General features: G+C 39.7%; 1 protein-coding gene across 7 annotated transcripts in view; it reads right to left on the minus strand.

The window, feature by feature from the left end:
- Positions 1-14,333, minus strand: part of TTC6 (tetratricopeptide repeat domain 6) — a 121,690-nt gene that overhangs the window by 96,587 nt on the left and 10,770 nt on the right. Inside the window, exons 1-5 of one of the 7 annotated variants that reach the window (XR_011559447.1) lie at positions 9,491-9,637; positions 8,718-8,828; positions 7,123-8,160; positions 4,214-4,303; positions 2,788-2,871 (exon numbers count right to left, since the gene is read on the minus strand). Coding sequence is in view for 5 of the 7 variants with exons in the window: in XM_070755261.1 (XP_070611362.1) it covers positions 2,788-2,871; positions 4,214-4,303; positions 7,123-8,151 (1,203 nt within the window). In the remaining 2 variants the exon portion in view is untranslated. Of the gene's footprint in view, positions 1-2,787; positions 2,872-4,213; positions 4,304-7,122; positions 8,161-8,717; positions 8,829-9,490; positions 9,638-13,778; positions 13,801-14,333 lie in introns of those variants that run through there. The other 6 variants (XR_011559446.1, XM_070755261.1, XM_070755281.1 and 3 more) reach the window with 6 other exon arrangements.

Genomic DNA, 14,333 nt, shown 5'->3' on the forward strand with positions numbered 1-14,333 from the left:
GAAGCATAGAATCCTAAAGAAAAAAGTACCAATGAATTATGGATAAATTGTAAACAATAACATTTATTTCCTGTCCCTGATGCATATCAAGGATGCCAAGAAACATATAAGGCTTGACAATTTTATTTATTTGTTTGTTTGTTTTGTCAAGTACGTATTGGTGGTATACAGAGATATAATAATATTTATATACATGATAGTAGTAAAAGAGAAACATTAGGGCACTGTAAATGTATATTTATTTATTATTTATTTATTTATTGGACTTTTATGCCGCCCCTCTCCGAGGACTCGGGGTGGCTCACAACATATAAGTATATGTATATTTACATATATTTACAAACACACAATGTATGTGTGTGTGTATATACATATACATTTCTGTTTTTGTAGATTTATACATATATATATATATACATATAAACATACATATATACATATATTAATTATTTATTAATTTATTCATTGGATTTATACGCCACTGCTCTCCGAAGACTCAGAGTGTGTGTGTGTGTGTGTATCTCAAATGTTTTTAGCTGAAATTTTAAAATTAAGGGAGACGAGCATTTCGGCCTTGTTCTGGCCTCATCAGCTAGCCACACCCTTCCTTTACTGGGATTTGATCTGGCAGCCTCTGCCTTGTAAGGCAGAGAATTAACAGTTGAGCCACCAGACCTGATCCCTCTCCAGCTCTGTACCAGGGAGGGGTATATATGTTTTTTATGTCGGATCACCCCGGTATATTGAAGGAACGTCACAGCTCCTTTTTGTTTTCATAGATTTTCACGGGTACAGGTATGATGGTCTTGGTGTATTCGGGTTTCTTCCCATGTAGGATTTGGAAATTTCTGGCGACGTTTCGACGAGGTCCCACTCGTCATCTTCAGGCTGGTGTTTCTGTTCTTGTTCTAAGGCAAACACAGTTGGGTGGGACCTCGTCGAAAGGTCGCCAGAAATTTCCAAATTCAGCTGTGATTACTATATGGTGATTATATAATGTTAAAAACAAAAGATAAACAGAACCATAAACTCTTTTCCATTTGGCAGTAGGCTTTCAGATTGTGGGTGGCTACTTGTTGCCTACGTCTAAAGAACATGAAAGGAACTTTTAAAAAGACTTTAAAAAAAACATTGTTGTTTCAATCACCCCTATAGACTGTTAACCTTGTAGAAGCTGTTTCTCTCACATACACATACTTACACACGTGCACACATCAACAATTGTTAAGAGTTAGCCAAATTCATATTTCTATGCTCAAATCAGCATTACAGTGATCCCTCGAGTATCGCGAGGGTTCCGTTCCAAGACCCCTCGCGATAATCGATTTTTCGCGATGTAGGGTTGCGGAAGTAAAAACACCATCTGTGCATGCGTGCCCTTTTTTTCATGGCCGCACATGCGCAGATGGTGGAGTTTGCGTGGGCGGCGGGCGGCACCCAGGGAAGGTTCCTTCGGCCGCCCAGCAGCTGATCTGCTCCGCAGTGCGGCAGCAGCGAGGAGCCCAAGCAAAGGGGAAACCCCATCTTCGGCTCCTTGCTGCTGCCGCGCTGCGGAGCAGATCAGCTGCTGGGCGGCCGAAGGAACCTTCCCTGGGTCTTCCCGCCGCCCAGGCAAAGGGCAAACCCCAAGATCGCTTGCCGCTTGCCCGTCACCCGCCCGCCCGGCCGCTCGCTTGCCGCTTGCCCGTTCACCCCGCCCGCACGGCTGCTCGCTTGCCACTTGCTGCTTGCCCGTTCACCCCGCCCGCCTGGCTGCTCGCTTGCCGCTTGCCCGTCACCCACCCACCCAGCCGCTCGCTTGCCGCTTGCCCGTTCACCCGCCCGCCCGGCTGCTCGCTTGCCGCTCGAGAGCAAAAGGGGGAGAGATAGAGAAAGAGAGAGAAGGAAAGAAAGACATGAGAGAGGGAGAAAGAGAGTGTGAGAGAGGAAGAAGCAAGATAGAGAAAGAGAGATAGAAAGAAAGATGAGAAAGGAAAGGAGTGACGTCATCGGGTGGAAAAATCGCAATATAGCGTTTCGCGAAGATTGAGATCGAGAAAATCGAGGGATCACTGTATATCAGCCAGACAGTAACCAGGGATATTTGAGACTTGCCCAGGAATGAGGTAACTTCCAAATACTATGTTAATGGGTGTCATTTCTTCTAATATGTGGACTGAGAAAGAGCATTCCTGTGTCAGTAGTTTGGTCAGTCAAGATATCTTAGCTACTAGGAACAAGCTTCAACATCTGACTATCACAGCATTTGGCAAAAGCAGGGCTAGGGAAACAACAGGGAGCCTCTGGCAGAAATCCAAGAGCACCTACCCCCCACCCATGACATTCATTCACCCTTCTATTCTAGGAATACTGAAAATGGAAACATCCTCTCCCCAAAGAAGCAGTTGCTGTTTGGGAAACTCATTCCAATTAGTCATAATAAAACATAGGTGCTTTATAATTCATGAATAGCTTCCCAGCATCCCTTTTATAATCCCAGAAATCTTCCATGGCTGTGCTAGCAAACAGTCCACTGAATAACAGCAGTGTAATGTGGGCTGCCCTTAAATGTGTTTAGTCTACCTATTTTACTGAAAAATAAAAGTAATCTAAGTGATTCAGCAACTCAGATCAAGAAAATGGACCAATTCCCTATTCATATATAATTTTTGCATTAAAATATGCCAGCCAGGTAGGATACTATGGAAAACATCAGTGGACACTGTTTATGCCTTTGGAGACTGAATGACCTATCTTCAGAATAGAGTACAGAATTAGAAGTTAAGAAAGGAGCTCAAATATACCTACTTGCTCTGAACCTTCTGGTATCAGCTGTATACCTTGGTATGCAGATGGAGATACAAATCGATCCTTTCTAATGTGAGATGGCTTCTTCAAATTAAAAAAATAAAAATAAGTTAGTACTGTACTAGTATAAATATCTTACATTTCAATAATATGTTTTAATCCTATAAAAGGGATATATGTATCATTTATTACATGTACACCCTGCCATAATGCTGTAGGGCTCTCGGCAGTTTTCAGGAACATAAAAACCTCTACAACATTTACAGAAGGATTAAAATAATAAAAAATACAAAATAACTCTATTTTCAGTTGCTTTCAGAAGGCATCTGAGTCCATTCCAGTGAACTGGCACTGCTACAGAAAAATAGCACCTCTGAGCCTCTTACAAGTAAGGAAAATGATTAGCAGTTTTTCCTAGCAAGATCAAATGGATTCTACTGGGCAAGTGCAATCCTGAAAAGAACTTGATGCCAAACTATTAAAGTTTCTGTAGATTAATGCCAGCATTTTAAATCTCCTTGAAAGTTTATAGGAAGCCAATGATGGGCCTATAGCACAGATGATGTACATTCCCACTGGCCACTGCCAAACATTTTGAACCATTTAAATTTAAAATATGGCATGCATTGCTGTAGTCTAAATGGGTTGTAACAAAGGCACAAGTCACTGAAGCTAAATGATACATCTGAAGTTGAGCAAAGGGCCCTTGGCCCACCTACCTCCCTATCAGAAGCCATAACTGTGAATCTGTACCTTTAGTAATAGTATATTAAATCCCATTCTCTTACTTATAGCTGCCCAAGTCCAAATATAAAAATTCAGTCCACTAGCTAAAACACTAGCATCACAGGATGTCCATCTCAAAGCACATCTAATTAGAGACTGCACAATAAAAGGTCTTGAATAACTTGGTGACAGGCCCCTTGCAAATTTTGAGATACTGGAATGTCCCATGATCTGCTTCCTACTCATAGGCAACTCTCACTCCTAACCTTCCCACCTTCTGCCTTCCTCACCAAGCCATATCAATCCAGCCATTGTGGCATCCTCCACAGAAGATTCCCCCTCTTATATCTCAAGTCCTTTGGGATGTACACATAATAAATGTAACATACGGTAAAATTTAATTATAGTTACATGCACTTAGAAGTATTAACCCTGGTCAGGAATCTCTATAGCATTGAAGCTCTTTATTATGGCACTTATACTTCAGAAATCTCTAAAATTTCCAGAGAAGTCACTGAATTGCAAATTGGGGAGAAGGAATTCCTCTGAACATTCCATGTTCAAATGAATGAACAATTCATAAAAATCTAAGTTCTAGTCTGATAGAAAATGATAAATATATTAATGTAGGTTTTATTAGGGTAGTCTTTATGTCACTGTCAAACTTGTGATCTTTATACAATATCATGTTGATCCTTACCAATTTTATAATGTCACTTTCCACTGGTGCCATTCGTATAGCTGGTAATTCTTGTTCGCTTGGCTGCAATTCTTTTGAGGTAGTTGGCTGCTTTATTTTAAAAGAAAATAATACAAATATCAGAAAGCACAAATTCATATAATATAGTTAAACTTCACTTGAGGCAGTTGCTAATATAAATATTATGAAATATTATTTATAATATTAAGTATAAACTTCATTAAACTGAAGGATTTCCTTAATTGCTGATGTATATGTAAGAAATACTAAATAAATAAATAAATAACTCAGATAATTTTCTTTATAGCTAATGATCTTAAAGAAAAAAAAACAAAAATCTGTAAAGTCCAAATATACAGTAGGATTGACTATGCCCTAAACCATAATACAGTATTTTTTAAAAAAAAAAACCTCTGGGAAGGAGAAAGGAAGGAAAGATTAGGGAAGGAAAGAAGGGATGGAGAAAAGGGAGGGAGGAAAGGAGGAAAGGAGAAAGAGGAAATGAAGGAAAGATAAAAAGAGGCAGGGATGGGAGAAGGAGGAAAAGGGAAACAGAGAGGGAGGATTCACTCACCTATCTGCCTAGAAGGAAAGGACAGAGGGGGGAAGGAGGGAAACAAAAGAAGGGAAGGGAAGAAGGAACAAGAAAGAAGGGTGGGAAGGAGAGTGGGAGGGAGGATTTATGATGCTCATTGCTACAAGGAAATTCAATACAGAAGCTGACAGAAAAATTGAAGTAGCTCCCATACCCACTGATTTTTTGCCCATCCATATGCATTCTGTTTCTCTTTTTAGATAAGGAAATAACTCTAAAATTATAACCTAAAGGGCCATGGGTTGGCTAGTTTTTATATACAGTACTATGTAATAATCAGTTCAACAATGCAAGAACGCCTCAATTAAAAATGGATTGGTTATTGTCAATAAATCATCACCATCTTTACTTTCTGCTGTTCATTCATCTACAATTCTCCTATATAGCTAAGTGGGAATAGACACCTAATAAATAAGTCATCAAAGATCTCCATGAATCTAAAGAAAATAAAACACACCTCAAAGCTTAAACCATAATATATTTGTTAGATGATAAGATGCAACCAAAAAATAATAATTATTAAAACTTCTGATTTGATTGATCATAGAGCAATACAACGAAGTTACTTATTTCCATGGGTTTTGTTCAAACATCACACAGAACTATAATTTGATCTGGTTTTAACTTAGTATTCATTATCTTTTGTTCATATTTCTTTTAGTATATCAAGACTTTGAAAAAATAATACTTTGCATACATAGATCACTATACATATACTGTACATACATATACAGTGGTACCTCTACTTACGAATGCCTCTACCTACAAACCTTTCGAGATACGAACCCCGTGTGTTCATAATTTTTTTTGCCACTACTCATGAACCATTTTCTACTTACGAACCCTTGCTTCTTTCTCGGCTGCTGCTGCTGCAAGCAGTGGCCAAAACGGTGCACGTCGGAGGAGCTCTCCACAGCCGCCCTATATCCCTGCCACTTTCCCCTCTAGCCCTCCACTTCCTCCACTCCCCGCAGCCGCCCCATCCTGCTGCCAAAATCCCCCCTAGACTACCTCTTCCTTCGCCCTATCTTGCTGCCAGAATCACCCCTCCAGACGCTTCCTATGCCGTCCCAAATCACCTCCAAAATCACTCTTCCAAAAGCTTCCTACGATGCCCCAAATCGCTCCCAAAATCACCCTTCCAGGCGCTTCCTATGCCATCCAAATCACCTCCAAAATCACCCCTCCAGATGCTTCCTACACCGCCCCAAATCAAGGTACTAAGGAAGGCAAACGTATTGAAGAAAGGCAGCAAGGAGAAACAAGGCAAACTCTTACTATGCCACCCCAAATCGAGGTCCTAAGGAAGGCTAACGGAGTGAAGAAAGACAGCAAGGAGAATCGAGGCATTTTGAAAGGAGAGGTGATTTTGGAAGACTTTGGAAGCGATTTGGGGCGGCGTAGGAAGCTTTTAGAGGGGTGATTTTGGAGGCGATTTGGGTTGGCATAGGAAGCTTTTGGAGGAGTGATTTTGGAGGCGATTTAGGGTGGCATAGGAAGCTTTTGGAGGGGTGATTTGGGGAGCAATTTGGGGCGACATAGAAAGCTTTTGGAGGGGTGATTTTGGAGGTGATTTGGGGAGGCAATTTGGGGTGGCATAGAAAGCATCTGGAGGGGGTGATTTTTGGGAGCGATTTGGGGTGACGTAGGAAGCTTTTGGGGGGATTTTGGAGGCGATTTGGGTCGGCATAGGAAGCATCTGGAGGAGTGATTTTGGAGGTGATTTGGGGTGGCATTACCCTTCATTAGGACCTCCATTCCTCATTTCTCCTCACTGTCCGCCTCCACTCCATTAGCCTGCCGCTTTTTTAAAAAGCCTTAAAGTTTTGATTTTCCTAATGGGTTTGCACGCATTATTTGCTTTTACATTGATTCCTATGGGAAAAATTGCTTCTACTTATGAACTTTTCTACTTACAAACCGGTCACGGAACGAATTAAGTTCCTAAGTAGAGGTACCACTGTATCACTTTAAGAATCCTTACAAAAGAGAATCCATTTAAATGTGATCAATGTTACTTTTAACCAAGTACTATCAGAAAGTAAGTAATAGCAAATATTATTAAATATATTATATTTTTCAAAATATTATAATACATTATTTTTGAAGTCTCAAAAGTGCTTTTCTTTAAAGGCACTTTTTTCTTGGTGTTTTTTTTTTCTGTGAAAACATTTTTAAAGAAAAAAATTAAGGAAATCCAGTTGCCTTTTGGAAAAAAGCACCTTTAGGACAACAAGCAGCATTTTGAAAGGCAATTTTAGTAAAAGAGAATCTTACTAATCCAGACTTCTTTAACTCATTCTAGTTTACTTACCTGAACTAATGAGAGATAATCCTGGCCAAGAATACTCTCCAAGAGTTCTTTGATCTTTAAGTCTGAGGCAGTGGGAACAGTAGATTTTAAAGATTCAATTATTTCATCAATAGATCTTGAAACAATTCCAGAAGGCATCTTCGAAAGGGAATGAGCTATGAATGACTTGCTGTATGAATATTTCAAACGTGATTTGGAAAAACCTTCTTTACTTTCAGATATGCTTTCTTCCAGATATGCTGGAGCAAATTTAATACTAGATGAAACACTGCGTTTTGTAGTGAAAGATCTTTCTAAGCAACTGGGCGCATATAATTCTGAGGCTTCTTTAGGAAAGTTTATAACTTTTTCACTTACATTGGAAAATACAGAACAGGAATCATCAAAGTCTGCAGAGCTAATCCCTACTGAAGGAAGAATTATATGCTGCGATGATATTTTTTGTTCAAATGGTTTAATAGAAATAATGCTATCTTTTGACTGATCTTTAAACCGTAATTTTGCATAAGGTCCCTTTGCAGATTTTGCTTTCAGTGGCTCTGGTTTTTTCAATATGGTTATCTGCTTGGTAGTTCCTACGAAAGAGGCTATTAATACTGGCATTTTTTCTCCTTCATCTGGGCTCTCACTTTTATGTCCAGAATGAAAGGCCCTTTTTTTACCATCTGTATGGTTCTGTTTCTTAGAAGATTTCCTTGGCTGACTTGCAGTATCTTCAATCTTGATTGTTTCTTCTTCATCAGAAGCAGTCCTTATTTTTTTCTGGATTGCAGAAGTATCCCACTCAGAAGAAAGTTGTTTGATTTCAGAACCTAGAACGGGACTTCTAGTTATTGACTGTATCTGAAGTGACTGACCTGATGGTGTATCTTCTTGAAATGCTTTGTTTACATTTCCATGGGAAGAAACATATTCTTGTTTAAATTTCAAAAAATCCTGCCTAGTTTCTTTGCTTATATTTTCACGCTCTTTAACTATATTCAATTCTTCCAAATAGCTTAATCCAAAATGTTCGTGTTTTCTAGCCATTCTTAAAGCCTGTGGAAATAAACATAACACGTTGCTAATAGAAAATTGAACAGGAATATCTAAACAACATGGAAAGATTCTACTTTAACTTAGTAAATTAAGATATTTGTGTGAATTTATTAGCTACAAATGACTTTAGACATCTTGGATACCATACTAAGATGCAGACCTATTAATCAGGAATATAATGATCATAGGAGTGACATTTGATATTATGTCCTTCAAATTCTCCTTCCCAAATGTTATATCTGGCATACATATGTCAAGTAAACTATATAATTGGCTAACAGGTGTACAACATACTTAATCCAATTCTATATACAGGTAGTCCTCTACTTATGACCACAGCTGAGCCCACATTTTCTGTTGCTAAGTGACACAGTTGTTAACTTAATAACTGGGGATGCTACAATGGTTGTAATTGTGAAAACATGACCACAAGACACGTTTTTCAGGGCCATTTTCACTTTAAACGACCACAAACTGTTGTAAGTCGAGGACTACCTGTCTATGTGATTATTTGCAGCCCCTCCCTCTTTTCCATTCAGAGAACATTTGCTACCAACCTCATTTGACCAAATAGATGTCACTAGGTTAGTTAGTGAAAGCAGATCTGCAGTTCAATCCCATACTTCTCTGCTCAGCAGGATGGTCCACGCAGCTCAGCAGCTCTCATCCTAAGTATCATAATAATAATATTAATTTATTAGATTTGTATGCCACCCCTCTCCGAAGACTCGGGGCGGCTCACAACAATAATAAAAACAATGTTACAGTGGAACAAATGTAATATTAAAAGTGGAAAAAAACATCCTCCTCTAGCTCTGCAGCTTTAGCAGTTATCTGCTTTTCAATTTGAACAACAGTACATAGCAACATTACAAATAAACACAATATCCCTCCCTCCCTAAAGAATGTATTTTGTTCCCCTGGAGAGCGAGAGGAACTCTTCTCTCATAGGAGCTTATATTTTTTAAAAAAAACATTTTTTCTACTTTTTAAAAGTCTGCTGCCCAATTAACTGGGAACTGAACTAAGTGTTCAATGGTTATTAAACATTATATTATAATTACATTATAATTTATTCCCCCCCCCCCGCGTATTTGGCTTTTTCAAGAAGAAAAATATCCATTAATATTTTTTTTTAATGGAGAGAACAGGGGGACTCGGGATGGGGTGAAGCGGTGGTAGGGATGCGACCACACACACGCACGCACGCACGCACACAAACGAGGGGAAGGTAAGAGACAGACATAAAAACACACACACAAAGACAGACAGACAGACACACACGCACACGCACACAAACTGCTTACTCTCTTCAGGCAAAGGCGCTCACCTGCCCGGCAGAGGCGGCCGCACACCCACCGCGCGACGGAGTCGCAGCCGAAGCGGTTGCTACGGGGCTCGCGCAGCTCTACGCACTTCGCGCAGCCAACCGCGGCGCCTTCCGCAGGGGAGGAGGGACGCGCGCGGTCTCTTAGCAACGGCCTCAGCCACGGGGGACCGGGGGAGGAGAGGGATTGGCAGGCTGTAAAAAAAAAAAAAAGCAAGCAAGAAAGAAAGAAAGTGGGATGTTATCCGTCGGTGGCAGCGCCTAGATGACCTTGCCCATCTCCGAAGCTTAATAAACAAAGTTGCTTTGGGTTAAAAGCTGGAGGGGAGACCGCTGGGAAAAATCTGAGGCTCTTTGGATGGGCTCCTCTCGGAAGAAAGCAAAAGCTTCTTCAACAGCTGCAAGAAACTGCATGGGAGCGATTTCCCTTCCTACCAGTACAGCCCAACTTGCAGCCTTCTTTAACTCTTAATTTGGGGTATTTAATTTAATTTAATGTATTTGACTTCTGTGCCGCCCAATCCAGTAAGACTCAGGGAGGCTTACAACAATAAAAATCAATACAATACAATAATAAAAGAAATCAAATATAACAATTGTTATAAAAAACCTAACTATAACCCAGCTAAAAAAAACCATATGAAAATCATCATCATCATCATCATTATTATTATTTATATTTATATTTGTATGCCATCCCTCTCCGAGGACTCGGAACGGCTAAATCCAATCAATAACAACATACATACCAGTCATACACAATTTGGGTGTGTCAGATGTTGAGATTCACGGTCCCCTGGCAAAGCCAGGTCTTTTCGAAAGCCAGTATGATGAGATAAACATCCCATCCCAGTCCCCCACTCACAACTACAAAACTGGGGGGGGGAGGGGAACACCCTGGCATCCGGGCGTACATAAGCGCACTAGAGTGCCTTCCGTCCCCTGTCCTATAGTCTCTCCTATATCTCCTATATCTTCTCTACTATATGTCTATAAGCTTCATTGTATATTATTGTGTATTGGACAAAATAAATAAATAAAATAAACACTACAAAAAAGGACATTGAAACTCTAGAGAAAGTGCAGAAGAGAGCAACCAGGATGATTAGGGCAGTGATTTTCAACCTTTCTTGAGCCACGGCACATTTTTTACATTTACGAAACCCTGGGGCACATTGAGCCGGGGGGGGGGGGGCTAAAAAAAGTTTGGACAAAAAAATTCTCTCTCTCTCTCCCTTTCGCTCTATTTCTCTCTCCCTTCATCTTTCTTTCTCTCTCTCTCCATTCCTTTCTTTCTCTTCCTTCCTCTCTTTTTTGCTCTTTCTCCCTCCCTCCCTCTATGTCTTTCTCTCTCTTTCCTTCCCTCCCTCTCTTTCTCTCTTTCTTTCTTTCTTTCTCTCTCTTGCTCTATCTCTTTCTTTCTCTCTTGCTTTCTTTTTCTTGTTCTTTTTCTCTCTCTTGCTTTTTTTCTCTCTCTTGTTCTCTTTCTCTCTTGCTCTCTCTCTCTCTCTCGCTTTCTTTCTTTCTCTTTCTTTCTCTCTTCCTTTCTTTCTCTCTCTGAGCTTCGCGGCACACCTGACCATGTCTCGCGGCACACTAGTGTGCCGCGGCACACTGGTTGAAAAACACTGGATTAGGGGACTGGAGACTATAACATGCGAAGAGCAGTTGCAGAAACTGGGCATGGTCAGTCTGGTGAAGAGACGGACCAGGCGAGGCATGATAGCAGTGTTCCAATACTTGAGGGGCTACCACAGAGAGGAGGGGGGTCAAGCTGTTTTCCAAAGCACCGGAAAGCCAGATTGTTTGTTTGTTTGTTTGTTTGTTTGTTTGTTTGTTTGTTTGTTCGTTCGTTCGTTCATTTATTTATTTATTTATTTATTGGATTTATAGGCTGCCCCTCTCCAAGGACTCGGGGTGGCTCACAACATATCAAAAGTACATAGTAAATACATCAAAAAATCCAATGAATGTGACTAATAAGACTTTAAAAATTCCAATATAATTTAAAAACCATTCATCACCATTCACTCCACAGAACATACTAAGACACATACTAAGACACTAGTTGGTCAGGGGATTAGGATCTAATGGTGGCATAAATAGGTCTTTAAACTTTTACGGAAGGTAAGGAGGGTGGGGGCAGTGCGAATCTCCGGGGGGAGCTGATTCCAGAGGGCCGGGCCCCCCACAGAGAAGGCTCTTCCCCTAGGCCCCGCCAAATGACATTGACTGGTTGATGGGACCCTGAGGAGGCCAACTCTGTGGGACCTGACCAGGTGCTGGGATTCGTGTGGCGGATGAGGAATAACGGATGTAAAGCTGACCAAGGAGAGATACAACCTGAAAATAAGGTGGAACTTTCTGACAGTGAGAGCGATCAACCAATGGAACAACTTTCCTATGGAGGTTGTGACAGCTCTAACTCTTGAGACCTTCAAGAGGAGACTGAACTGCCATCTGTCTGAAATGGAGTAGGGACTCCTGCTTGAGGGGCAGGGCAGGGTTGAACTAGATGATCTACAAGGTCCCTTCCAACTCTAATCTAATCAAACAAGGAATGGGAGGAGCGAAAAGGCCTTTGCCCGCCATTGGCAATTTATGCATCTGGGGCTAGAGATTGGTGGAGTGAGTGGGACTACATCTTTGGAGTGCACAAGCACTAATGGCAGCCGCAGGAGAGAAAACCTAGAGCAGGAGTGATCCAGAATTCCCCAGGCTTAAAGTTGCCAAAGTTGGAGAACGCTGACCTAGAGAGTTTTGATTTAGCTAACCTGATTATGATGCTGATTTTTCTTTTTTAAATGATCTGAGTAGTAGATTTGCTGGTAGTGGGAGTCATGTGAACTCCTTTTGCAAATCAAAGTCTTTTTTCTTTTCATTTTATTAATGTGTTGTACTGTTCTCCTCTTTTCATTCAATTAAGACATTAATTACCTATTATGATAGAGGTTTAATGCAAAAACTATATATTTGTATGTTTTTATATTCCCCGTGCTCAACTTTTTCTTTTATGATATGTACATGTAGACACATATATATGGTGGTGGTGTTCTTTCTTCAATAAAGAAACTCAAAAAAAAAAACAGTGCAGAAAGTTAAATGGATTATGTAAAAAATCTTGCCTCTAAGCATCACCAAAATATCTTTACCCAGGCCTTTCAGACTTTTGTTGTTTTGATTTTGTTTTTGCATTTTTTTAAAAGAAAGCACCCATTTTAAATTTAATTTACCAACACTGTAAAAACTAGATTCAACATGGAAAAGCAAAAAACAGAAGATATTCTAGTTATGCAGAACCAAATTACTTTTTAAAACCATATGACATGTTAAAATCCTTTTCATTATCAGCCCTATTATGAGTTCAGAAACAACACTAACTTATTTTTGATGCAGCTATTTTAAAAAAAATCAACCTGCCTTTCCTGAATGACATTATTGCTTCACTAGTTCTTCTTAGGTTTGTTGTATTCCTTGGCTACTCTATTTTGAAAGTCAAAGTGCTTATCTTCTTGGAGAAGCAAAAACTGGAAAGTAGTAAAATTAAAAGTCAACATGAAATCTGTTTGATTATATGTCTATTCTGTCCCATCTGAAAGTAGAAATATAAAAGTAGAAGTAATACAGTTTTCATTTAATTTAATATGTTTTTCCCTTTCAATTCTAGGAAACTTTAATATCAGAGACCCAACATACAGAAACATATTTCCAAACAGTAATCAGACTTGGAATTCGAAAAAAATAAAGACTAAAAGAGATTACTACAAAAAAAAAAGGACAGAGAAAATGTGCATTTCCGTACTGCCATTGCAAATGCCCAAAATGTAAACAAAAATAAATTTGGACACCTTAAGTGCACTAGCCCAGTATTCAAAACAGAGAAAATATTATGCAGTAGTTATCTACCTGGACAACTTTTTTAATTTATATGCAATTGATAAAAAAATATCAATTTCTAATATTTGTATTCTTAATTCAAATTGAAATCATTTATTCTGCCATCAAGTACTGCCCTCTACAGTTCAACTGTTTTGTTCTGTACTTATTTTCAATTTCCTGCAAAAGTACACTTTTATAAAGGCTGGTTGTGTGCTGCAAACCTTTATAAATAATTCTCCTCCTCCTTCTGCTGCATTTGAAGCTGCTTGCAGCTTTCTCTCCTACTCATGGGAGTCAATGAGAGAAAGGCTGATAGTAATTAAGGTAACAGTGGGATAAGAATCATACATACCAATGGGATTTTTAGGGAGCAAATTAATCCACAACTAGTAGTAAATAGGGCAGCAATTACCATTTTAGTCTGTCAGGACACCTTCCAGGAAGAATCACAGCAGGAGCTGGATGACATGGCAATGAATGTCAAGAGGTTTTAGCATCAGGAAAGCTCAGGAAGAAGGTGGTGAAAGGATCATATTTGCATCAGGATGCCAAAGAAAGCTCACAGTAGGCTGGCAGGCAGGCAGCTGGCTAGCCATATTAGCCTGAGTGACAATAGCTTCTTCCTAGGCTGGGATTCTGGTGGAGTGGTGGAGAAAGTTTCAGAGAAATTGGCATTGTCTGCTTTTCTTGCAAGGATTGTGAATTGAAAGCCATTCATGGGCACAACAGGAAGGGTTTGATCCTAACTACTTTGAAATTAATAGGAATACTGTTTTTAACCTCAGTCAGTAGGGATAAATTTGCACTCTACCATGAAAACCTCCTTCCTTCCTGTTTGGGTTCCATGAGTCCTTGATCTGAAGCTCAAAACAATCAGATTGAAAAGAAAAGGTTGATTTACTGTGTGTAAAGTATTTTTAAAAATCTTATGCAATGAGATTTCTGTTATCAGAAATACAGTATATAT

The sequence above is a fragment of the Erythrolamprus reginae genome, chromosome 1 (assembly GCF_031021105.1).
Source record: "Erythrolamprus reginae isolate rEryReg1 chromosome 1, rEryReg1.hap1, whole genome shotgun sequence".
Lineage (NCBI taxonomy): Eukaryota > Metazoa > Chordata > Lepidosauria > Squamata > Dipsadidae > Erythrolamprus > Erythrolamprus reginae.